Source organism: Phascolarctos cinereus, unplaced genomic scaffold, assembly GCF_003287225.1.
Source record: "Phascolarctos cinereus isolate Bilbo 61053 unplaced genomic scaffold, phaCin_HiC Scaffold_3;HRSCAF=262, whole genome shotgun sequence".
Taxonomy (NCBI): Eukaryota; Metazoa; Chordata; class Mammalia; order Diprotodontia; family Phascolarctidae; genus Phascolarctos; species Phascolarctos cinereus.
Genome location: NW_027555736.1, coordinates 52,230,526 through 52,255,746, shown reverse-complemented (window position 1 = coordinate 52,255,746; position 25,221 = coordinate 52,230,526). Strand labels below are relative to the sequence as shown.

The 25,221-nt window shown below is 37.6% G+C and overlaps 1 protein-coding gene across 5 annotated transcripts in view; it reads left to right on the top strand.

Moving 5' to 3' along the window:
• The window catches only part of CFAP70 (cilia and flagella associated protein 70), a 78,641-nt gene that overhangs the window by 11,878 nt on the left and 41,542 nt on the right, over positions 1–25,221 (top strand). For 4 of the 5 annotated variants that reach the window (XM_078150837.1, XM_078150838.1, XM_078150839.1 and 1 more), the window contains exons 7-13: positions 13,254–13,436; positions 13,867–13,961; positions 16,825–16,924; positions 20,130–20,264; positions 22,119–22,268; positions 22,789–22,866; positions 24,060–24,151. In XM_078150837.1, coding sequence (XP_078006963.1) covers positions 13,254–13,436; positions 13,867–13,961; positions 16,825–16,924; positions 20,130–20,264; positions 22,119–22,268; positions 22,789–22,866; positions 24,060–24,151 — 833 coding nt within the window. The remainder of the gene's footprint in view (positions 1–13,253; positions 13,437–13,866; positions 13,962–16,824; positions 16,925–20,129; positions 20,265–22,118; positions 22,269–22,788; positions 22,867–24,059; positions 24,152–25,221) is intronic. The other variant, XM_078150836.1, reaches the window with a different exon arrangement.

The following is a 25,221-nucleotide window of genomic DNA, read 5'->3' as shown; positions in this document are numbered from 1 at the left end:
ACTGTGTTTCCCTTCATCCTATCTCGCCCTCCCATTTATTCTATTCTCCCTTTTGACCCTGTCTCTCCTCAGAAGTGTTTGCTTCTGATTACCCCCTCTCCCAGTCTGCCCTCCCTTCTATCATCCTCCTGCTCTCTTGTCCCCTTCCCCCCTGTTTTCTGTAGGGTAAGATAGATTTCCATACCCAATTGAGTATGTATGTTATTCTCTCCTTAAGGCAAATCTGATGAGAATAAGATTCATTCATTCCCTCTCACCTTCCCTCTGTTTTCCCTCCACTGTAAAAGCCTTTTCTTGTCTGTTTTATGTGAGATAATTTACCCCATTCTACCTCTCCCTTTCTCCTTCTCCCAGTATAATCCTCCCTCACTCCTTAATTTTATTCTCCAGATATCACCCCTTCATCTTCAACTCACCCTGTGTCCTCTATTTAATCAATCAATCTATCTATCTATCTATCTATCTATCTATACACATACATATAACTTTTTCCCTCCAACTACTCTGATACTGACAAAGGACTCATGAGTTACAAATATCTTTCCATGCAGAATGTAAACAGTTCAACCTTAATACGTCTTATGATTTGTCTTTGCTGTTTACCTCTTCATGTTTCTCTTGTATCTGAAAGTCAAATTTTCAGTTCAGTTCTGGTCTTTTCATCAAGAATGCTTCAAAGTATTCTATTTCACTGAATGTCCATTTTCCCCCCTGAAGGATTATATTCATTTTTGCTGGGTAGGTGATTCTTGGTTGTAATCCTATCTCCTTTGATCTCCAAAATATTATATTCCAAGCCCACTGGTCCCTTAATGTAGAAGCTGCTAAATCTTGTGTTATCCTGATTGTGTTTCCACAATGCTTGAATTGTTTCTTTCTGGCTGCTTGCAATGTTTTCTCCTTGACCTGGGAACTGTGGAATTTGCCTACAATGTTCCTAGGAATTTTCCTTTGGGGATCTCTTTCAGGAGGTGATCAGTGGATTCTTTCCATTTCTATTTTGCCCACTGGTTCTAAAATATCAGGGCAGTTTTCCTTGATAATTTCTTGAAAGATGATGTCTAGGCTCTTTTTTTGATCATGGCTTTCAAATAGTCCAATAATTTTTAAATTCTCTCTCCTGGATCTATTTTCCAGGTCAGTTGTTTTTCCAATGAGATATTTCACATTGTTTTCTATTTTTTCATTCTTCTGAATTTGTTTTATAGTGTCTTGATTTCTCATAAAGTCACTAGCTTCCAATTGCTCTATTCTAATTTTTAAGGAAGTATTTTCTTCAGTAAGCTTTTGTACTTCTTTCTCCATTTGGTCAATTTTGCTTTTTTTTTTTTTTGCTAGGCAGTGGAGTTAAGTGACTTGCCCAGGGTCACACAGCTAGTAAGTGTTATGTATCTGAGGCCAGGTTTGAACTCGGGTCTTCCTGACTCCAAGGTCGGTGCTCTATGCACTGTGCCACCTAGCTGCCCCCCAATTTTGCTTTGTAAGCCATTCTTCTCCTTATTGGCTTTTTGGACCTCTTTTGCCATTTGGATTAGGCTATTTTTTAAGGTGTTATTTTCTTCAGTATTTTTGGGGTCTCCTTTAGCAAGCTGTTGACTTGTTTTTCGTGATTTTCTTGCATCACTTTCATTTCTCTTTTTTTAAATATAAATTTATTTATTTTCAGTTTTCAATATTTACTTCTACAAGATTTTGTGTTCCAAATTTTCACCCCATCTCACCCCTCCCCCACCCCAAGATGTCATGCATTCTCAATATCCCTTCCTCTAATCTGTCCTCTCTTCTGTCTCTTCCCCCCTTCTCTTATCCCCTTCCCCTTCTATTTTACTGTAGGGCAGGACAGACTTCTGTACCCCATTTCCTGTATTTCTTATTTCCCAGTAGCATGTGAAAACATTTTTTTTAAACATATGTTTTTAAAACTTTAGGTTTCAAATCTTCTCCCTTCCTCCCTCCCCACCCACCCTCATTGAAAAGGCAAGCAACTCAATATAGGTTATACATGTGCAGTTATGCAAAACACTTCCATAGTAGACATGTGAAAAACTAACTCTATTTCCTTTAATCCTATCCTGCCCTCCCATTTATTCTATTCTTTCTTTTGACCCTGTCCCTCCTCAGAAGTATTTGCTTCTGATTACCCCCTTTCCCAATCTGCCCTTCTCTCTATCATCCCCCTGCTCTCTTGTCCCATTCTCCCCCTATTTTCCCATAGGATAAGACAGATTTCCTTACCCAATTGAATGTGTGTGTTATTCCCTCCATAAGCCATCACTCTCACTTCTCTTCCCAGTTTTTCCTCTACATCTCTTACTTGCTTCTCAAAATCCTTTTTGAGCTCTTCCATGGCCTGGGACTGATTCATATTTTTCTTGGAGGCTTTCAATGTAGGAGCTTTGACTTTGTTTTCTTCTTCTGGTTGTGTTTTGATCTTCTTTGTCACCAAAGAAAGATTCTATGATCTGAATTTTTTTTGTGCAGTTTGCTTATGTTCCCAGCCAATTACTTGAGTTTTAAACTCTTTGTTAAGGTAGGGGTCTGCTTCCAGTGTGGAGAATGTACTGTCCCAAGCTTTGGGGGTTTTGTGCAGTTGTTTTCAGAGACACTTTTAGGGATCTGTAAATTTCCAGTTCTTCCAAGGTGTTATGATCAAGAGTGAGGTGTTTACTTCTTTCCTGCCCTGTGCTCAGGTCTATGAGTGACCACGAGCACTCTTTTCTGCCTTGGAACTGTGAGGAGGATTCCATCTGCACTGGCACTACAAGCTCCACCATGCCAGTGCTCCTCCTTGCCCCAGGATCACCACCCAGAGCTATGACTCAGATCTAAGGACAGGCAAACCAGGAGATTCCTGCCTTAGCACCAGCAAAGAGATCCCTGCAATCACTTTCTGATCAGCCACTCAATTCCCTCTCTGTCTGTGGGCTGAGAGCTCTGGAAGCAGCCACTCCAGGACTGTGCCAGTACTGGGGCTAGGACTGAAATTCTCCCTCAGCTCAGTCACAGACCTTTCCTTCTGACCTTCTAAGTTGTCTTTGGTGTTTGTGGGTTGAGAAGTGTGGAAACTACCACAGATGCCCGTGATTCAGTTCCCTGAGGCCTGCTCCAGGTTCACTGAGGCCTGTTCTTTGTCTGCACACCCACGCTGAACTACACTTCTCTCCCAGCCTGGAGTTACTGCTTTTACTCTGCCATTTTGGCTCCATCCTCTGTGCATAGTTATTACTTATAAGTCCAGGAGGAAATTCCTACTGTTAATGAAGGGCCTTGGCTCTAGGTTTAAGTACACTGGGCTTATGACCTGGGGAAACCTGACCCTACAGAGTGGGATCAGGCTCCTCTTCAGTTCTCTGGATGGTTATTTCCCTGCATCCCTGGGAAAATCTCTTAAAGCTTAAGCTTGGCTCACATCCAGGTTCTCCCCAAAAGGGATTAACAGAGTCTTTTTAGAAAGGTCCATGCACAAAGTTTATCTGGTGGAGGAAACTGTGAATTTCATTCACCATAAAAGACATATTCACTCTTCAGCCACACTTGAAATATGAAACGTAACTCCTCACTCTATCATACTCTCTTTAGAAGTCAATACATAAGATATTAAAACATGAAATGCGTTGTGGGTCTGTTGCCAGGCTTTTTATTTTCCCTTCAAGTTTGCATTGTCAGAGCCTCTCGCTGAAGCCCCTCACTATCTTCTGGTCCCTTTGCCATCCAGGGAATGGCTTATGCTCTTCCTTTTGGTACTGGACCTCATCTTCTCTTAGAAGGTGATGCAGAAATCATCTTTTACTGGGCCATCCAGAACCAGATCTCTCAAACTATTAGGTGACTACCAAGATGGAGAGACCCATTTTGGGAAGACTTGTTTGAACACCTGTAATTGGAGAAAGAAAGAAGAGTCTGACAAGGTTTTGATGGTCAGTCTCAGGCTCTTCTATACAATCACATGTATGTGTTGTTGTGTGATCCCTGATACCATCACCGCCAGAGGGGAGGGGATGGAAGAAGAGAGGCGGGAAGTCTGAGGGAGAGCTCAGAGTCCCAACACACATCATAGATGGAAAGGGAAAGAGGGCAAGACTATTTTGGAAGCTTGCCTGCTGTGTATGTCAAAAGAAAATTTATCATTAAAAACAAGTAAAAGGGGGAACTTCTGGTGACAAGATGGCAGAGTGAGGAAGGAACCCTCTGAAGGCCTCCCAAATTTCTTTCCAAACAATAAGAAAACTGCCTCAGAATTGATCTAGGAGCAGGGAAGCAACTTATCAGCCTGGTAGGTGTCTCACTGGGGTGGGAGGGGAATGAGGTAAGACCCAGAGCTCCAGCACAAAAAGCTTGGGACAGTACAGGACCAGAGCCCAATTCTCACATAAAAATACCAAGTCACACACACACACACACACAAAAAGGCAGAAAAATGAGCAAAAAACAAACAAAAGAGCTTGACTACAGAAAGTTACTATGGTAATAGGGAGGAATCAAGGCATAAACTTAGAAGAGGTCAATAATGTCAAAATGGCTACATGTGAAACCTGAAAGAAAAATGTAATTTGGTCTCAGGCCCAAAAAGAATTCCTGGAAGAGCTTAAAAAGGATTTTAAAAAGCAAATTAGAGAAGTAAAAGAAAAATAGGAAAAGAAATGAAAGTAATGCAAGAGAATAATGAAAAAAGAGTCAATAGCATGAAAACATATGCAAAAATTTACTGAGGAAAATAGCTTCCTAAAAAACAGAATTGGCCAAATGGAAAAGGAAGTTGAAAAGCTCGCTGAAAAAACTAATTCCTTAAAAATTAGAATTGAACAAGTGGAAAGTAATAACTGTATGATACATCAAGATATGATAAAACAACATTGAAAAAGTAAAAGAAATAGAAGAAAATGTGAAATTTCTCATTGGAAAAACAACTTACCTAGAAAATAGATTTAAGAGAGATGCTATAAGAATTATTGGACTCACTGAAAGCCACATTTGAAGCAGAGAGATACACACAGGGTAAAGATAATGGGCTGGAGCAGAATCTATTATGCTTCAGTTGAAGCAAAGGAAGCAGGGGTAGCAATCATGATCTCAGACAAAGCAAAAGTAAAAATAGAGCTAATTAAAAGAGATAAAGAAGGAAACTATATCTTGCTGAAAGGTACCATAGACAATGAAGTCATATCAATACTAAACATATGTACATCAAATGGTATGGCATCTAAATTTTTGAAGAAGTTGAATGAGTTACAGGAGGAAATAGATAATAAAACTATACTAGTGGAGGACCTCAACTTTCCCCTGTCAGAACTAGATAAATCTAACTAAAAAACAAACAAGAAAGAAGTTAAGGAGGTGAATAAAATTCTGGAAAAGTTAGATATGTTAGCTCTCTGGAGAAGATTGAATGGGAATAGAAAGGAATATATCTTTTTCTCAGAAACACATAGCACCTACATAAAAACTGACCATTTATTAAGACATAAAACCCTCACAACCAAATGCAGAAAAGCAGAAATAGTAAATGCAACCTTTTCAGATCATAATGCAATAAAAATTACATTCAATAATGGACAGTAGAAAGAGAGATTAAAAAGGTAGTTGGAGATTAAATAATCTAATCCCCAAAAACAAATGGGTCAAAGAAGAAATCATAGAAACAATCAATAATTTCATTAAAGAAAATGACAAGACAACATACCAAAATTTATGGAATGCAACCAAAGCATTACTTAGGGGGAAATGTATATTTCTAATTACTTACATCAATAAAATAGAGAAAAAGCAGATCAATGAATTGGTCATCCAATTAAAAAAACTAGAAAAAGGACAAATTAAAAACCCCCAATTAAACACCAAATTGTAAATCCTGAAAATCAAAAGAGAGATGAATAAAATTGAAAGTAAGAATACCATTGAACTAATAAATAGAATTAGAAGCTGGTTTTATGAAAAAAAAATAGACAAGACATTGGTTAATTTGATTTAAAAAAGGAAAGAAGAAACCCAGATTACTGGTTTCAAAAATGAAAGGGGTGAATTCATCAATGAAGAAGAAATTAAGACAATTTTTAGGAGCTGTTTTGCCCAATTATATGCCAATAAATTTGACAATCTAAATAAAATGGATGAATACCTACAAAAATATAAATTAATCAGATTAACAGAAGAAGAAATAAAATACTTAAATAATTCTATCTTAAAAAAGAAATTGAACCATCAATGAACTTACTAAGAAAAATCCCCAGGACCAGATGGATTCACAAACAAATTTTACCAAACATTTAAAGAACAATTAATCCCAATACTATATGAATTATTTGGAAAAAATAGGTGAAGAAGGAGTCATACCAAATTCCTTTTATGACACAAATATGGTGCTGATACTCAAACCAGGAAGAGCCAAAACAGAGAAAGAAAACTATGGACCAATTTCCCCAATGAATATTGATGCAAAAATTTTAAATAAAATACTAGGAAAGAGATTACAGCAATATATCAAAAGGATCATACACTATGACCAGGTGGAATTTGTACTAGGAATGTAGGGTTGGTTCAATATTAGGAAAACCATTAGCATAATTGACTAAATCAATAACAAAATCAATAGAAATCATGTGATTATCTCAACAGATGCAGAAAAAGCCTTTGATGAAACACAGCACCTATTCCTATTAAAAACACTAAAGAGTACAAGAGTAAATGGAATATTTAAATGATAAGTAATATTTATCTAAAACCATCAGCAAGCATTATCTGTAATGGGAATAAGCTAGACACCTTCCCAGTACAATTAGGGGTGAAGCAAGGATGCCCATTATCACCTCTATTATTTAATATTGTACTAGAAATGTTACCTATAGCAATAAGAGAAGAAAAAGAAATTAAAGGAATTAGAATAGGTAATGAGGAAATAAAAAATCTATCACTTTGCAGATGATATGATTTTATACTTAGAAAATCCTAGAGAATCAACTAAAAAACTACTTACAATTATTAACAACTTTAGTAAGGTTGCAGGATACAAAATAAACCCACATAAATCATCAGCATTTCTAAATATTACCAACAAAGTCCAGTAGCAAGAAATAGAAATGAAGAGAAATTCCATTTAAAATAACTATAGACAATATAAAATACTTTGCCAAGACAAACCCAGGAACTACATGAACACAACTATAAAACACTTTTCACACAAATAAAGTCAGATCTAAACAATTGGAAAATTATTAATTGCTCATGGGTAGGCCAAGCCAATATAATAAAAATGACAATTCTACCTAAATTAAAATATTTATCAGTTCCATACCAATCAAACTATCAAAAATTATTTTATAGAGCTAGAAAAAAATAGCAAAATTCATCTGGAAGAACAAAAGCTCAAGAATATCAAGGGAATCAATGAAAAAAAATGCAAAAGAAAGTAGTCTAGCCATACCAGATCTCAAACTGTATTATAAAGTGGTAATTATCAAAACAATCTGGTATTGGCTAATAAATAGAGTGGTGGATCAGTGGAATAGATTAGGTACAGATTACATTATAGTAAAAGACCATAGTAATTTGGCATGTTATAAACCCAAAGATCCAAGCTTTTGGAACAAAAACTCATTTGACAAAAACTGCCAGGAAAACTGGAAAACAGCATAGCAGAAACTAGGCATAGACCAGCATCTCACACCATATACCAAAATAAGGTCAAATTGGGTATAAAGGGTGATAACATAAACAAATTAAGGGAGCACAGAATAGTTTATCTGTCAGATTTATGGATAAAGGAAGAATTTAGGATCAAAGAAGATATAGAGAGCATTACAAAATGTAAAATAGATAATTTTGAGTATATAAAATTAAAATTTTTTTTTGCACAAACAAAACCAATGCAATCAAAATTATAAGGAAAGCAGAAAACTGGGGGAAATTTTTTTTGTATCAGTTATCTCTGATAAAGGCCTCATTTTTCAAATATATAGGGAACTGAGTAAAATTTGTGAAAATACAAGTCATTCCCCAGTTGATAAATGGTTAAAAGATATGAACAGGCAGTTTTCAGATAAAGAAATTAAAGCAATCTATAGTCACATGAAAAAATGCTCTAAATCACCATTGATCAGAGAAATGCAGATTAAAACAACTCTGAGGTACCATCTCACACCTATGTGGCTACTATGACAAAAAAGGAAAATATCAGATGTTGGAAGGGATATGGGAAAACTGGGACACTAATGCATTGTTGGTGGAGTTGTGAACTGATCAACCATTCTGGAGAGCAATTTGGAACTATGCCTAAAAGGCTATTAAACTCTGCATACCCTTAGATCCAGCAATACCACTTTTAGGTCTGTAGCCCAAGGACGTACAAAAAAAGGGAAAAAGACCTATTTGTTCAAAAATATTTATAGCAGCTCTTTTTTTGTGGTGACTAAGAATTGGAAATCAAAGAGATGCCCATCAATTGAGGAATGGCTGAACAAGCTGTGGTATATAATTGTAATGGAATATTATTGTGCTGTAAGAAATGGCAAGTAGGATGATTTCAGAAAAACCTGGAAAGATTCACATGAACTGATACATAGTGAAGTGAACAAAACCAGGAGTACATTGTAGACAGTAACAGCAATATTGTTTGATGAAGAATTGTGAATGACTTAATTCTCAGCAATACAGTGATCCAAGACAATCCCAAAGGACTAACGATGAAGCATAGTATCCACCTCCAGAAAAAGAACTGATCTTGATTGAATACAGACTGAAGCATGGTATTTTTTCACTTTCTTTTATTTTTTTCTTTTATTTGAGTCTTCTTATACAAAATGATTAATATGGAAATGTTTAACTTAATTGCACACGCATAACCTATATCTCATTGCTTACCATCTCAGGGAGGGGCAAGGAGAAGGAGGGAGAGATAAAATTTGAAACTTAAAACTTTAAGTAAAAATTTTTAAAAAAATGTAAAAACAAGTAAAAGGATCTCCCTGAGATTCCTCAGAGGTTGTGGTGTTCCAAGATTCTTATACACACACACACATCCCATTACTAAGAGAAGAATGTAAAGGTTAACAATTTTAGATGGGTCCTTTTGTCAGAAGGTAGACTTGAACTCAAATCTTTTGGCTCTAAATCCATCAAACCATAGTACCTCAGAAAAAATCCAAATACACATAGAAGTACATCATGTTATGAATCACTTGAAAGAGCAGTGGATGGAAGGAGTATAGCCCTAGAAGCATTGTTTCAACTTGCACTTGTAGGTTAGGGCCTTTGGAGAGCAGCTTCCCCAAATTCAAAGTACTCTGAAGGTCTGTTTGTTTTTTTTTAAGGTCTGTCTTTCTAAACCAATAGCTCATGAGCCTCGCCCCTCTCATATGTAACACAAAGAAGATTCAGTTAGCTCAAAGCAGAAGCATTCACTGAAATGGCATAATAAGAAAAGTTGTAACTGAACATCTCCCCTATAATCCTGGGGTACAGAGTGAGCAAGTACAGAAATTATGCATGATGGAATCTATCCTTCTGATGTTTCAGGGCCCCTTGTGATGTGGTCTTGTGATGACCCAAAATGTCCCTCTTTTTGGCCAGATACATTGCTTCATTGGGATTACCGGGTCTGCTTTTTTCTGGGCATATGACTATAGACTCCAATGCATCCAGTTTCTGGCTTTAACCCTTGGCTAAGCCAACTGCTCTACTCTTTCAGAAAGGAATGGCGCCCTTATCCTGTGGCCAAAGGAAAGCTTCCCCAGTTCTGTTTCCTTAGAGCATCACTGCTGAAGCTTGCCATCTCCTGAGCAGCAGTGTCCCTGTTCCAGAGCAAAGGTCTTGATTTTTCTACTCTTCTCTCCCGTTAAAAAAAATCCCAGTCTCCAATTTATCCATGTAAAACAAATGGGTTTAGAAAAACCATTGAGGTAATCTTTTAGGGGTATGGGAGGGAGACAGAAATATGTAATAAGAAAGTATGGTACAGTGGAAAGAAAACTGGATTTGGAGTCAGGATCTGGGTTCACATTTCAGCTCTTCTCTGCTCTGCCTGACCCTGAAAAAGTCATTTCAGCTCTCTAAGCCTCAGTTTTCTCATCTGTAAAATAAGAGGGTTGGATTAGAAGATCCCTAAGGGTCATTTTTAACAAAGGTAGTAGATTATCCATACTATCACATCCATCTCTGAATCTATAACTCTGTGATCCTAAACAGTCATTTTATGACATGGAAAAACAATATATCAGTATAGAGAAAAACAAATTTAGATCTATACTTGACATAAACTCCAGGTAGATCAATGAGAGACAAAAAAGAACAATATTAGTGTTCTTATCTCATAACTCAATTAACAGGGCTGTAGGGTGAAAGGTACTTTCATATAATATTAGTGGCAATGCAGATTCATGCTATCCAGGGCCAGTCTTCCTATAGTCAACAAAATCTGTAAAACTAGTCATACCTTTTGATCCAGTAATTCTACTAGTGAAAATATATTCCAAAGAATATGTTAATGGATCTGATTTCATTCACTGCCTCCAAAAGTGAAAAATTGCAACCCATCCTGAGCTTTCACTTCCCATGATGTCCTCGTCCAGGTCCTCCCATATATTCACTATAAAGAATCTACCCAACATGTTGGAGGCACTCCTGTAGGTCTGCTAACATTTTGGGGATAGTGGTATAACACTTGGTCTGTAAATCTGAGTTTTGTTACATGACAGGTCCGCCTGTATTATATTTTTATGCCACTTCTCGTGTGTAGGTCATCACTGGAAATACGCTGCAGCCTATGTACACTTTTCATGCATCTCTCCATCATCCTTTGGGTCACTGGTACACTTACCAAAGGTGTTTACCACTGTCATGATGTTCTGTGCAGAGTCCTAAGAAAGATACCCTTTAGATAGTGAGGTCCTCCAAATGCTCCTGTTTGTGGATGGTATTCTGCCAGTTTCATTAAGCATGGAATATTAAGGGTTCCTAGTGAGATGTATGACTACTCGAAAAAAATTGGCCTAACTGTCCAACAGGAACAAACAAATCTTGACTTTCAGACTTCAGCATGCAGTGGGATGGGCTACCCATTTAATATAACAGTATGAGTGTGTGTGTGTGTGTGTGTGTGTGTGTGTGTGTGTGTGTGTGTGTGTAGTTACACTCATGTATATGATAGGCATTGCATAAGGACAGTGAGCTGGACTCAGAATTGAATAGTTGAAAGAGAAGGAACTAGATCACATCTGGGGAACTATGTAATATAGTCGATGATCCCAAGTTACTTTCTGACAAAAAACCCCAACACATCTTTTTAACCATTATATTTTTCTATATCTATATTCTTTGATATTCATGCCTGCTTGCCTTTTTATGTAAATTTTACTATCACCTTATCTAGTTGAATTTTATTTTTGATTTTAATTTTAATTGAATCTTTTGTTTTTGTATCACTTTCATATCCAAATATATCCTTCTCCTCACCTCTCCCCATGAATCTATCCCTTATAACAAAAAAAAAATAACAGAAAGAAAAGTAGTATAGTAAGACAAACCACGAATTAACTGAGTTTGACAGAATATGTAGTGTATCCCCCACATCTGTGAATAGGGGAAGAAGGTGAATTTTCTCCTCTCTTCTATGAGCCAAGCTTAATTATTGAATTCAGTTTCATTTTAAAAATTTTCTATTATTGTTTTTTTTTTGGGGGGTTGGGTTTTTTTTAGGCAATTGGGGTTAAGTGACTTGCCCAGGGTCATACAGCTAGTGTCAAGTGTTTGGTCTGAGGTCGGATTTGAACTCAGGTCCTCCTGACTCCAGGGCCAGTGCTCTATCCACTGCGCCACCTAGCTGCCCCTTCTATTATTGTTTCTGTAGTCGTTATGTATGCTGTTTTCTTGGTTTTACTTCACTCTCTGTCAGTCTTCTCATGCTTCTCTATGTTTCTCGTGATACAATAACATTCCATTACAGAATAATGAAAAGGCAGATAGAAAGATGTCCTGGTGGGCTGGACAGGTGAGGCCAGTTGCTGAGATGCTGCTTGATGGATGGCTAGATAGGATAAGAAGAAACATGGTATGGGGCCAAATAGATACAATGAGTTAGGTAAATTTGCACTTGCTCACTAAGGACAGCTCAGCCCTAGGATGGATTTCCAAAACTCAGTGGATTAACTCACCTGTGGCACCCCTCAGTAAAGCCAGGGTTGAGATGTCTTGATTGATAAGATGAGTCATTACAAATTCATTTAGCCCACTATATATACCATCCCTATATGTCTTGAATATCAGGCCCTTTTCAGATATATATGATACAAAAAATTCCTCCTAATTGACAGCTTTCCTTCCCATCCTAGTTGCATTGGTTTTGTTCATGCAAAAGCTTTTCAGTTTATGTAAAAAATTGAAATGGTCTGGCTTTTTTTTTTTTTTGCTTTTTTTGTTAGTGTTTTTGTCCCTTATTTAGTTAAGATTTTTCCTTAAATCACAACTGAAAGCTTCCTGAGCTGGTTCTCTTCTATTTTTTTTTAATGGTGTGACTTTTAATATTCAAGTTGTGTATCCATTTTGAACTTATTCTGGTGTATTGTATAATATTTTCAAAATCTAACTTCTGCCAAACTGCTTTCCAGTTTTCTTAGAAGTTCTTATCAAATAGAGAACTCTTCCCCCAAGTAATTTATGTTTTCAGGTTTATCAATCACAGTATTATCGAGTTCAATTATTTCTTTTTTTTCCCTTATCTAGTCTGTTCTACTGATTCTGCTTTTCTCTTTTTTAACCAGCACCAATTGGTAATGAGCACTTTATGGTATAATTTAAGGTCTAGAAATGTTGTTATCCCTCAATTCTTACTTTTTTTTTCATTATTTCCCATGAAATTCTAGACCTTTTGTGCCTTCAAATGAGTTTCATTATTATTTTGTCTAGCTCTAGAAAGCATTCTCTTGTTAATTTGATTGGGATAGAATTAAATCAGTCAATAAACTTAAGTAGTATAATGATTTTTTTTATTGAAGTTGCTCAATCACAAACACTTAATATCCCTCTAATTGTCTGTGGTTTTTCTCTCCTGTTTACATATGTTTGAACCATTAGTATGGTTTTCTCTTTACATGTATTTATGTTTTTAATTTCTTTTGTTTTCTAAAACTGTGACAGATAACAGTGGGGAAATAAGAACCCTTTGTTTACTCCTGTATTTGTTAGAAAAGCTTCTAGTGTTTTCCTATTGCAAGTTAATTTCCTTTTAATAATGTTATTTTTATTAAATGTGGATTTATTTTCTGTAGAAAGATTGTCCCATATTTTTCAAAAATGGAACCCTAAAACTTGGTGGGGAAAAAGAATATGTACCCCGGCCCAAAAAATGGCCCATTGCCAACATCCTGGCACCAGGAGCTCAGTACATTCCTGATTCCTTCATTACTGGTGGTCCTTTCGTTGAGGAAGATGGAGAGCTCAACTGTCCAGAGGTAAGAAAGGTTGAATATGTAGTATCTGCTCAGTTTAAGATGAGCAGAGGGTGACCTGAACTCGGATGTCACCCCAGACATTTACAAGTTAACTTCTGTGTGTATCAGTCAGCTCCCTAAATATCTACTTACTCATATCTGGATCAAAATCACAGATCCATGCTCTATCACCAAAGCTTAAGATTTTTTTTTTTTTAACGAAAGGGTTGGTAAATAGAAAGGACAAATATCTAAGTGTTTGAGCATAGAACACAGACGTGTCTTTTGCATTCCCATCATCAGTCTGGTGAAAAATCCGTGCTGCAATCACATGCTGTATTTTTATGTGGGATCATTTATGCTATGGAGAACCCTGGATAAGGATGTTATTTCATGTTTGGCATATGGTATTGGCAGTTGTAGACTCAGGCCCCAAATTTGTCATTTTTAGGACAAAGACTTCAGAAACCAAGCAGAAACTTTAAAGAAAAGAATCGTCTGGGACTTGGAAAGTCGCTGCTACCTTGACCCTTCAGCAGTTGCCAAGTAATGTATCTGGCTAAGAGACTGAGTTGTAGGAGAAGTAAATCTCTGACTATGTTAACTTGATTTAGCTCTCAGGGGATCATTAAGTGGCTTTGTTTTTTTTTTCTTCCCGTCTCACATAATTCCTGGCCTTTTAGGGCAAGGCTAAATTGAGAGGGAGGCGTTCAGTCTCAAAGCTCTGGGAAATGTTTGTTGTGTCTCAATGGATGTCTCTAACTTTTGCAAGATCAAATATCATTGTTTTTGGGTATCATCTTTGTTTCATCATCATTAGATGTAGATTATTAGGATATTCTTTTGGAACCCAGTTTATTTGTTGCTATTTTCTTTTTCTTAATTTAAATTTTTTAATTCTTAATTTAAACACAGACACACACAAAGAGCATATATATAGCAGAATGAAAAAAAAAGGGATTTTCTATGAAACCATAAATATCTATTCCATATCACATTTTTAAAGTATATGACAAATTCTACATGTTACTTTCAAAACGGTTTTTTCTATTCTTTTTTGTTCATTTAAAATTTTTTTCGACTGGCCCTATTTTTGGTATTGCTTTTGCAAATCCCTTCTTTCCCAGCACCGATTATTGAGAAAAAGAAAGAATAAAAATGGTGTAACAATAAGCAAAGTCAAGCAAGATGAATCCATGCAGTGGCCATGTCCAAAAATGTGTGTACATTTTTTTGGTACAAGGTACGGAAAGAGAAACACATTTCTGGGCTGCTAGGTGGTGTAGTGGACGGAGCCCTGGGCCTGAAGTCAGCTCCAGTCCCAGACACTTACAAGCAGATCGCTTAACTTATGTTTGCCTCAGTTTCCTCAACTATAAAAGGAGCACCCACCTCCCAGAATTGTTGTGAGGATCAAATGAGATAATATTTTGTAAAGTGCTTGGCACAGTTCCTGGCACATAATTGCTACTATGTAAATACTAGCTGTCATTCATTCATTCATTCATTTCCTTGTATCCATCACCTTGCTGTAGGTAACATAAAGAAAAACAACTTTGAAAGAAAGACATGGTTGGAGCTCAAATCAACCTCATGCTAAGGGACAGAAAAAAACTTGCTGATGTAATGCTCAATTTTAGTCAGTAACATTTAAAAGACCATGGAGAATAGAAGTATCAGAAGGTTGGAGAAGGGTAAATAGTGTTTCAAATTTCCAAAAAGGGATGAGTACAGAGACTGCAAACTATAAGCCTTTGAGCTTGACTTCAGCTTCTGGCAAAATTCCAGAATACGTATTTTTGGTCTGCTTTTTTTTTTATTATTATTATTATTAAAAGTGTGTTTTATTGATTAAAAAAAGAGACAGAATTGGTTATGTACTGATGAGAGTTCTTAAACTAGAACTTCAAAGTTTTTTTTTTCTTTATGATGATGTTGTCCTTGAGTAAATTGTTTCCTAGGTCTACTCACTTTGCTCTTCATCAATTTGTATTACCCAGGATTCTCTGAAGTTGTCTTTTCTCATTTCTTATAGAACGACAATATTCCATTACCTACGTATTTCACAATTTGTTGAGCCATTCTCTAAGAGACAACTTAGGGCACTCTCTTAAGATTCTAAATCTTTTCTCTTTCTTTCCCTTTCTCTTTTCTTTCCTTTTCCATTCTTTTTTCATTTCACTCTTTCCCCATCAGAATCATAAAGTTTGTGTGGTTTACAGCTATTCCCTCTCAAGCATTATCCTTCTTCCTTTCAACTCTCTCCTCTTCCCTATTCATGTTTTTCCTGTTGAGTTGGAAGTACTTCTTTGTGTGTGTTCAGACCTCCTTTGTCTGTCTTGGATAACACTTGAGGTTCATCTCGTGACTACGTCTCCCTCACCCCTTCCTCTAAGTTTGTTGATCTTCTCATATACCTTATGTATGAGAAATAGCTAGTTCCCTAACTTTCTTCCTTCTTCCTTCCTCCCCCAAGGCCTCTTTTTTAAAAATATAACCCCCTCAATACCCTATGAAGACATTAAGGTTCTGATGGTATATTTGTTTCTCCCCATAATGGAATGTTAACTCTACATCATCATACTTCCCCTTCCAATTGCTTGAATAAATTTACCCTTCTAGATTTCTTTTCCACAATTGTGTTTATTATTTCAAAGTTCCTCCTCAGCTGTAGCTTTTGCATCAGAAATTCTTAAAAGCTATCTATTCCATTAAAGGTCCATTTTCCCCCTGTAGGATTATACTCAGCTTTGCTTAGCAAATTAATTTTGACTGTAAATCTATATTTTTATCTTTTGGAATATTGTATTCCAAAATACCCTCTTTTCCATAATAGAAGTTGCTGGGTCTTGTGTAATCCTGATTTGTTTCCTTAGTATTTGAACTGCTTATTTCTCGATGTTTGCAGTATTTTGTTTTTCTTTGATGTAGAACCTCTGCATTATGAATTGTGACTTTGGGCACATGGATTCCCCAGACATATGCCTCACTACAGTGGTATTTTAAATTTGTGTTCAGTCTGTTTCATGGATACGATATACAATGATGGGAGAGCACACCTCAGGTTTATGGGTAGAATGCTATGTTATAATTATTCTTTTTTTGTCTTCTGCTTAGTAAATATTTTGATTGAGTTAATGGAGTCAGATGGTGGGGACACAGGAGCTACAGTGTAGGAGAATAGCCACCCACCACAGTTACCCCTAGAATCCTGAGTTAGTTGTAGCAATGCCCTTCTCCTAAGCAACCCCACCCCCAGCCTCATCTGCCAGTGTAAATACAGATTTAGTGAGAGAGCCAACTCAGAAAAGAACATAGAGAGGAATGAATCACTTACTACAAAGGTTTCCCTTTGACCTCATTTTTTTTAAAACTGACTTTACATAGCTCTCTGTTTTTTGGCTTATAGTTTTCAGAAACGAATTGCAGATTGCCGTTTCTGGCCGGTGGAGATAATAAGAGTTCCTGTAGCTCCTGTGTCCAAAGGGAAATCTACAAAAGTTGATAAGGTGTGTGTTCAAGTTAATAGGCTTACATAAGAAATGCTGTTATATAATATAAGACATGCAATAATGAGTTCATTATTCATTTTGTTCATTATTCTATCTCTAATTCTGATACCAAAGGACATTTTGAGAAAGGACGTGTTTGTCCTTTCTGGTGTCAGTTTCAAAAGAATAGGAATTTACTATTTTACCCTTAATAGCCTAAATATATTTATCATCTACATATTTGTTTTCCTTTTGAGTCCATTAATATTTTTTATCTGTATTCTTATTGGAGTAACATACTATATAAGTTTGCTCTTATTACATAAAGTATGACTTTTATTTTCTTAAATTTGCCTCCTTTAAATGCCAGTGAGTTTTTTCTAGTTCTGGTGTTCCAGGATTTGATAAATAAGTGTTTGTTCCCTTAATCCATAATGTTTATTATTTCATAGACCTCAGTTATATCCCCTCTCAACAGTTCATCTTTCAAGAGTAGAAAATCCTAATTTTAAAAATCTGTTTTCAAATGACAGGTGCCTACTCATTTCCTTGATCATCCCGAGTCACAAGAGAATTAGAAATTCACTTTCTGTCTATTAAGACATTTTAAGCTTTGACAGCAAAGACAGATTGAGAAAGAAGACGGAGTTTTACTAATGCATTTCAGTACTGCTTGGCTTCTTCCTTCATAGCTTTCTCCTCCAAATTTCAACGCATCATTCAGCTAGTGAAATCCAATGTGCTTAAGGCACCTAATTAGAAATGTAGAACTTTTGAGTGAGAGGTTTTTGTTTTTCTCTAATGAAACCTTGGAGACCTTACTGTCAGATACAGGTTTTATTCTCTTTCCTGTCATTTGGAGCTGTGGGATTTAGAACTGAGAGGTCCCTTAGAAATCATCTCATCTAAACCTCACTTCAGAACTGAGGAGGCTGAGGCCCAGACACCATAAATGACTTGCTCAGTGCCGCACAGCTTGTAAGCAGTAGGGCTCTAATGGGAAACAAGACATATTCTCTGGTTCTCAGGCCATTGCAGGAAGCTAGCCCTCTCATTAGAAAAGCTCATTTGATAGCTTCTTCCACTGTGCCTCATCCAAATACATTATTTCTTGTGTTCTAAAAAACATTCAATAGCCTCCCCTTGACTATATATTTCTTGCTACTTCATGCTCCTGACCTCCCATCACCTACTCATTCATTCACCCTCTGTATTGATCAGTAGTACAATGGTAGAATACCTTTTTCCTATACACAAAGAAGTGTCTCAGAATGACATTTCCTATATGATTGCGCCCAGTCTTCCTTATTTCAAATTCTAAAAATGGACCCCTTTGTGTTACCTTCCTTAGAAACTGCTTATTTGTTTTTTCTCTATTAAAATGGTATAAAATTAGATGGAAAACACCTCTATTGTTTTGGAAAGAAAAGCTATTTTTAAAAGAAATAAAAGCCCTGCATAATTTCCCAATGTAATACACTTCTGGCAGCAACAGCCTTAAAAGCCGTAGAAATTGAAGGAAAATTAACCCGAGTTAACCTGATCTAACAGATGTTGTCTGTAGGAAAAGAATCCCTTCTTCAGTATAATAGGCTCTCTGCTCTTATTGATGTGGGTATGCTCTCTAAGGATCTCCTCCCTGTAACAGCTTCCTTGAAGCCTTCTAACATTCTGTACACCCTTCCATCTAGCCTGTGGTCCGTCATCACTAGACTAATTACGGGCTGTTATGTCTGGCTCTTGATGAATGGTCAGCCCACTGTCTTTTCCTGTAATACATGTTTCACAACTGCCGCATGGAAGTCACTATAGGCAAAATGCTGCCTCCACCACTTCTTTCTCTGTTGCCCTTTGGATCATCCACATTTTTGATTCTCTGGAGATGGTGGTATTCTGTGACTAACAGACAAATAACATCCCCAGGAAAATGTTGGTGTTAAAAAGATAAATAAACTTGGGATTGTTGAAAGAATTACGTAATTTCCAAATGCAGTCCAATCTACATCTTCCCACCCATCTAATTCTAATCTCAGCTAATTGTCCATCTGCAGAGACTATCTGTAGCTAGCTAATGCAGTGAAGAGAATGCTGGGCGTAAAGTCAGGAAGACCTGAATTCAAATCCAACCTCAGATACTTACTAGCTTGTATGACTGCACAAGACACTTAACCCTGTTTGCCTCAGTTTCCTCATCTGTAAAATGAGCTGAAGAAGGAAATGGCAAACCACTGCAGTGTCTTTGCCAAGAAAACCCCAAATGGGGTCATGAAGAGTCAGACATGACTGAAATGACTGAATAACGACAAGAGACTGATATGTACTGACACACTCAATGGATGACTCATCCAGTTATGTATTGTATTCTGTACAATAGGCATTCTTCATTCCACTGGGTTTTTCTTGACTGAATGATTTGTCTGATCTTTTTTGAGAAGTTACACATCTCATTGAGGAAGAACTATAGTATTTGGTGCTTTGATGCCATCACCAAGGTCAACCATACACAGGAGCTCATCTAGAAGACTTCACCATCCATAGGAAAACCCTCTTCCATTCGGACTCTGCCTAGGACATTGCCATGATCATGGCAAACCCCTTAGACGTTAATAAAATAGAACATTCAGAAGCAGGTATTGAGAACAGTAAAGGGCCTAGAGGTCATATCATATGAAGATTGGTTGAAAGAACTAAGATGTTTAATTTGGAGAAAAGAAGACATAAGGGGACACACTCCTTCTCTTCAGATATTTGAATGGCTGTCATGTGGAAGAGAGAATAATAGAGTTATTCTCTCACTTGTAGCTGCACGTATCCTGATGATGGCACTCCATTGGCTGGGCTCCCTTTACAACCTCAAGGGGGTAATCTACCAACTGCTGGAGCAGCATCTTCCACTTTGGGATGACTCTTAAGTGTTGGGAATTTTTCCAGCATTTAGACTGAATATACTTTGAATCTTCTACTTACGACTATTGGTTCTGCCCTCTAGAGCTGAACAGAAAAATCTAATCCTTCTTCCATATAATATCTCCTTAAATACTTGAAAATGGCTACCAAGTGTTGGAAGGTGTGTTTGTATGACAGATGGAAGAACTATGAGCAATAGATGGGGAGAAGTTACAAAAAGGAAAATTCCTTCATGGCCTTGATAGCTTCGGAACCAAAACATATTCAATGACATTGATTCATATGACTAATAGTTTCTCTGGATTTATTCCTCCAGGGTGATGATGATGGACAGGTTTGCTTTCACGGTGTGGCATATGTTAACATGGTCCCTTTGTTGTACCCTGGTGTAAAGAGAATCCGGGGAGCTTTCCGTGTTTATCCCTATTTAGATGGTCCAGTATATGAGAAGGTAAGAAATAACTGTATGATCTTTATCTTTTGTATTATCATTTATGAGGAAAGTGCTTTAAAATGCTAAAGAAATATGAGTTATCATTATATAAAAATCCTCACATTGCATGTGAGAATGCACATTTTAGCAAAGGACTTTTGGAAGTAGTTTTTATAGTTGGGACATTATTACGCAGTGACATCATCATTAAAAAAATCAGAGGAAGACCTTAGCTATATTGGAAATGATTCTGTGTGAAGAATCTGCAGAAAGATGTAAGTAAAAATTGCACAAGATGAGAGGGCAAGGATGAACACATTGATATATTGAAGTTGAGGTTGTGAGACATTAAAAATTCAGGAATATACATATGTATCACTTTATCATGGAAAAAACATTTGATACAGTACAAGTCAATAAGCATTTATTAAATGGTTGCCATATTCCACCTGCCATGCAAGGCTCTGGGGATACAAGCAAAAGACTCAACTAGCCTCTGCCCTCGAGGAGCTTTCATTCTATTGAGGGGAAACAATATGTATACAACATACAGCCAAGTAATTTTCAGGCTGGAGAAGCAGGGATATTGTGAAGATCTTGATCTGTTTGTAAGGCCAATTCATCTTACATCTAAGATATCTTTATTTGGTCAGTGCTGGATTAGTCAGATGAATGAACTCCAGGGGTTCGCCTCAAGACAATTAGGAGGAGGTGAAGGAGATTAAATCCTGGTTACATTACCCTCCTTAGACAAGTCAAATATATAAATGTTATAAGCACTGCATCAGTAAAATATATTATTTTGATGCTATTTCCTATTGGTTTTTATTTAACAATAGAATAGAGGGTTCCAGAAAGTATAATGGAAGGGTAGCCAAAAGTGACCCAAAGATCCCTGAGGGCTGGGGCTGACAGGGATGCGTGTGGAGGAACAGGGAATAGTGTCCGGCCTATAGAAGATGCTTAATAAATGTGGAGAGAGAGGGCTGGAAGGGATAAGTGAAAGAGGATCAGCCTTAGTGATAGCAGATGTGCATAATAAAGGGAGGAATGAGCCTCAGTTTCTTCAACTGGACTTTTTTGTTTGTTTAATCCTAACTTTCTTTGCGTGTGGCCTCTGGCAGAGAGTGCACCATCTGTGCTTGGGGAGAGCTTTACTCATCTCTCTATTTGCTGTTCTGTTTGATTAAATGCCTTTTATTTTTTAAGTCATGTGATCGGGCTGGCTGGTAAAAGTAAATGCAGACCCAAGATGGCTGCATTTGGATTCAGAGGAACTGAGTTCAAGTCTTTGCTGCTCTGCTCTGCCAGTGTAACCTTGGGCACATCACTTAGCAGCACTGGGAAGCAGGTTCCTCATCTGTAAAATGAGGGGCCTTCGAGGTTCCTTCCCACTTTCATCTGTGATCCTGTGGTTCTGTGAACTAGGAAAACAACATGTACAATAACTCTAGTCATGTAAATAAAAACAACACAAAAAGGCAACCGAGCTCGGAATAAATGTGAAGACCAAGATTGATTCTTGGGTTCAGATGCTGAAATGTGTCAGACAAGGCCAGTTATAATCCTGTATTGGTTTTGCTTGACTGTTTTTTCTCTGTGTTACAAAGGAGGGTTATAGGAGAACAAAATATAAGGATATGATTGCTATATAAAAAACCCAAAAGTATTTTTAAAGAGTAAGATAGCTATTGTTCAAGACTAGCTGAGATCCTTATGGAAACAGGGGAACTGTTTAGTAATCAAGGTCATAATTAGCTTTTTGATTCCCTAATATTGTAATTAACTAAAGGGCTGAACTATGTCAACAAATAACATATGAGTTTGTCTCTAGTTTGTTTCATTTTCCCTTTGATTCATTCTTTTTTTCAGACAAAGTGTCTATTCAGCCTTTTCCGTGATGTTGGTCACCAGAACAAATTGGGAAATGTTCCAGGGATCAATTCCCCTCTGGCTAAACCAATCCTCACCAAGACTGTGAAGGAGGAAAAGCCACCCAGAGAGAAAGACACTGTAAGGAAGGTGTGGAACTTAGAATATATGCTGCATGGAAGGCCGAGTGTCTGGAGATGGTATTTGACACTAGGATGTCTCCTAAACTTATTCCTCATGTGCAGAGTCACAAGTATTCAATATGCTTTCTTGAACTGAAAGGATCACCCGTGAGGTTGTAGAGAGGAGGCTGGCCTTGGGGTCAGGAGGGCCTGGGTTTAAATCTGGCCTCTGATGCAGTCCAGCTGTGCAGACAAATGGTAGACCACTCCTCGAAGGCTCGAGTGACTCTAACAGTGTAAATTATAGACAGGTCACTGCTGATCCGTATATGCGTCTGTGGAGGGAGTTTTCCCCTTTAGGATTCCCCCATACCTATGAAATCACAAGTCTGGAGCCAAAACAAATTCGTCACTGCAGCAGCAGCAGCTAGAGCAATGGGAAAGTTGTAGTTTGTAGAACTGTCTGTATGTTGACCTTGCCAATCCAAGGACATGTGGAATTTTGTCTGTTGAGTTTTGTGCACTTTCTTTCTTTTTTTTTTTTACAGTCATCTAGTATCAAATCCCAGAGCTCAGACAACCCTCTGGAAGGGGAAGTTCCTCTGTACCAGAATCCAGAAGGACAGGTAATGGTGACTCAAAGACGAGGCCAGACATACGCACAAGTCCCAAGAGCCTTATCGCTGAGCGTGGGTCCCGTCAGTGGGAGACAGACGAGTGCTCACAACTTGCCTCACCTTCTGAGTTTTGCATAAAAATGTGTAAAGAAAGATCTATCCAAACAGCCCAAGAGTCCACAGGGGCCCATGAAAAGAAAGAGGACATCTTGAGGGCAGGATGCTAGATGTACCTCTAGGCCCAGCCTTTAAGTGTAAGCCACTACTGTATAGAAATCAATTTCTGAGGAAGGATCAGTAAGCCTGAACAGAATTTTCTTTAGAAATGTCTTTCCATCAGTTTCTTACATTTTAGTTTCATTTTCACCTGAAATATATTTTGTGCTTTGCATCATGAAATCCTAGGTGTTTTTTAAATTTAATATAATATGGAAGAAACTATTTTTCTTAAATCAGAAAAATGTGTAATCATTCATGTCTTCCCAACAAAACAGAAAATGTAGAAATCAAATCAAATTAGAAGATATGTATAGCATATCTACTATATTCAGGGTGCTGTGGGAGATACAGAGAAATGTATTACATGGTTCTTCCCCTCAGCAACTTCACAGTAAGGGAAATAAAGAATAATATATGGTATTCCAAGACAGACATTATTGATTGCCAAATAAGCGGTAGTGATAAGAAGTGCTGTGATTTCAGAGAAAAAAATAGCTTCCTGTGGACTAGAGTGTTTGGGGAATTTCATGAAGGTGGAAGGACTTAATTTGGGCAGGATTAAGACAGGAAGAAAAGAGGGAAAGTAGTCTGGTCAGTAGCTGGTCAGAGCCCTGGATCTGGAGTCAAGGTCCGTGGGTGGGGAACAGAGCCCATAACTCTACCACTGACTTACCTGTGTGACATTAGGCAAGTGATCACCTCTCTAGGCTTCATTTTCCTGTAAGTGAGCAGAGGGATTGAACTAGATGACCTTTGAGGCCCTTTCCAGCTCCACAGCTATTGTCCCATTATAGAGAGGCTGAGGACTGTTTATTCTACCTCCCCCTTTTATTTCTCTCCAGCTACCTGATGCTGAGCACGAAGTAGGTGCTTAATATACTTGTTAACCTAAGAAATACTGAAACTTGTACTTAAGCTCTTCACTGCTGCCAAAAATTTTGTTACTAGAATGATTTAGAGGAAAGCAAAAAATGTCTTTACAGCAATACTTGGAAGCTGGGACATACCTCCTTCTGGAGATTGAGCTGGAGAAGGCCTTAGTACCAAAGCGACTGCCAGAAGAGCTTGCATCCCGGTATGTAAAAAGATTGACTTTATCTGTATTGTGAAAATAGGATAGTGTTATTTACAGAAAACGGCTTTGACACCAGGGCCTCTGAATCTTATGTGCTAAGCAGTGAAATGAGAGATGGGAATGTTGAATCCTCCTCTTGACTATGCTGCTGTCTCTTTCCTATATAGTAAAAAACAATGCTTAATCTACCAGATGATCTCTGTGTGGGTATGTCATTCAGTAAATATTTACCATGTGCCAGGCCCTGTGCTAAGCTCTGGGAATGCAAAGAAAGCCAAAAGACAGTCCTTGTTCTCAGGGAGCTTGTAGTCTAATGGAGGAGACAACTATATACAGACAAATTATAGACTAGATAAATTGGAGATAATTAGCACTGAAATTCAGGGAAATTGGGAAAGGCTTCTTGTGGAAGGTGGAATGTTAATGGAGACTTGAAGGAAGCCAAGGAAACCAGGAGGTAGAGATGAGGACAGGGAATTCCAGGGGTGGTAGACATCCAGTGAACATTGCCCAGTCAGGAGATGGAGTATCTTATATGAGGAACCCCAAAGAGGGCAGCGGCATTGGATGCCAGAGTCTATGGGGGAGATGTAAGGGGAAAGAAAGCTGGAAGAGTGTAGGGGGACAGAGCACAGGTTATAAAGGGTTTTGAATGCCAAACAGAAGATTTTTTTATTTGATTCTAGAGGTGATATGGAACCACTGGAGTTTACTGAGCTGGGGGGGGGGGGTTTGACATGATCAGACCTGAGCTTTAGGAAGGTTAATTGAATAGCAGAGTGGAGGCTGAACTAGAGTGGGAGGAGGCATGCTGTGAAAGACAGACCAATCAGCAGGTTATTTCAATAATCCCAGGCACAAGGTGATAAGGACATGCTCGAGAGTGGTGTGATGGCTAAATGGAAAATCCTAATTCAGATCTTAATGTTATCGATGTGTGTACATGTCTATATGGATATAGATAATGAATATATGTAAATAATAAAATATATTTTTATTATCTTAAAACAATTGAGTTGGCAACACAGCATCCATAGTGTAAGTGTAGACTCACTGATTACATTAAGATG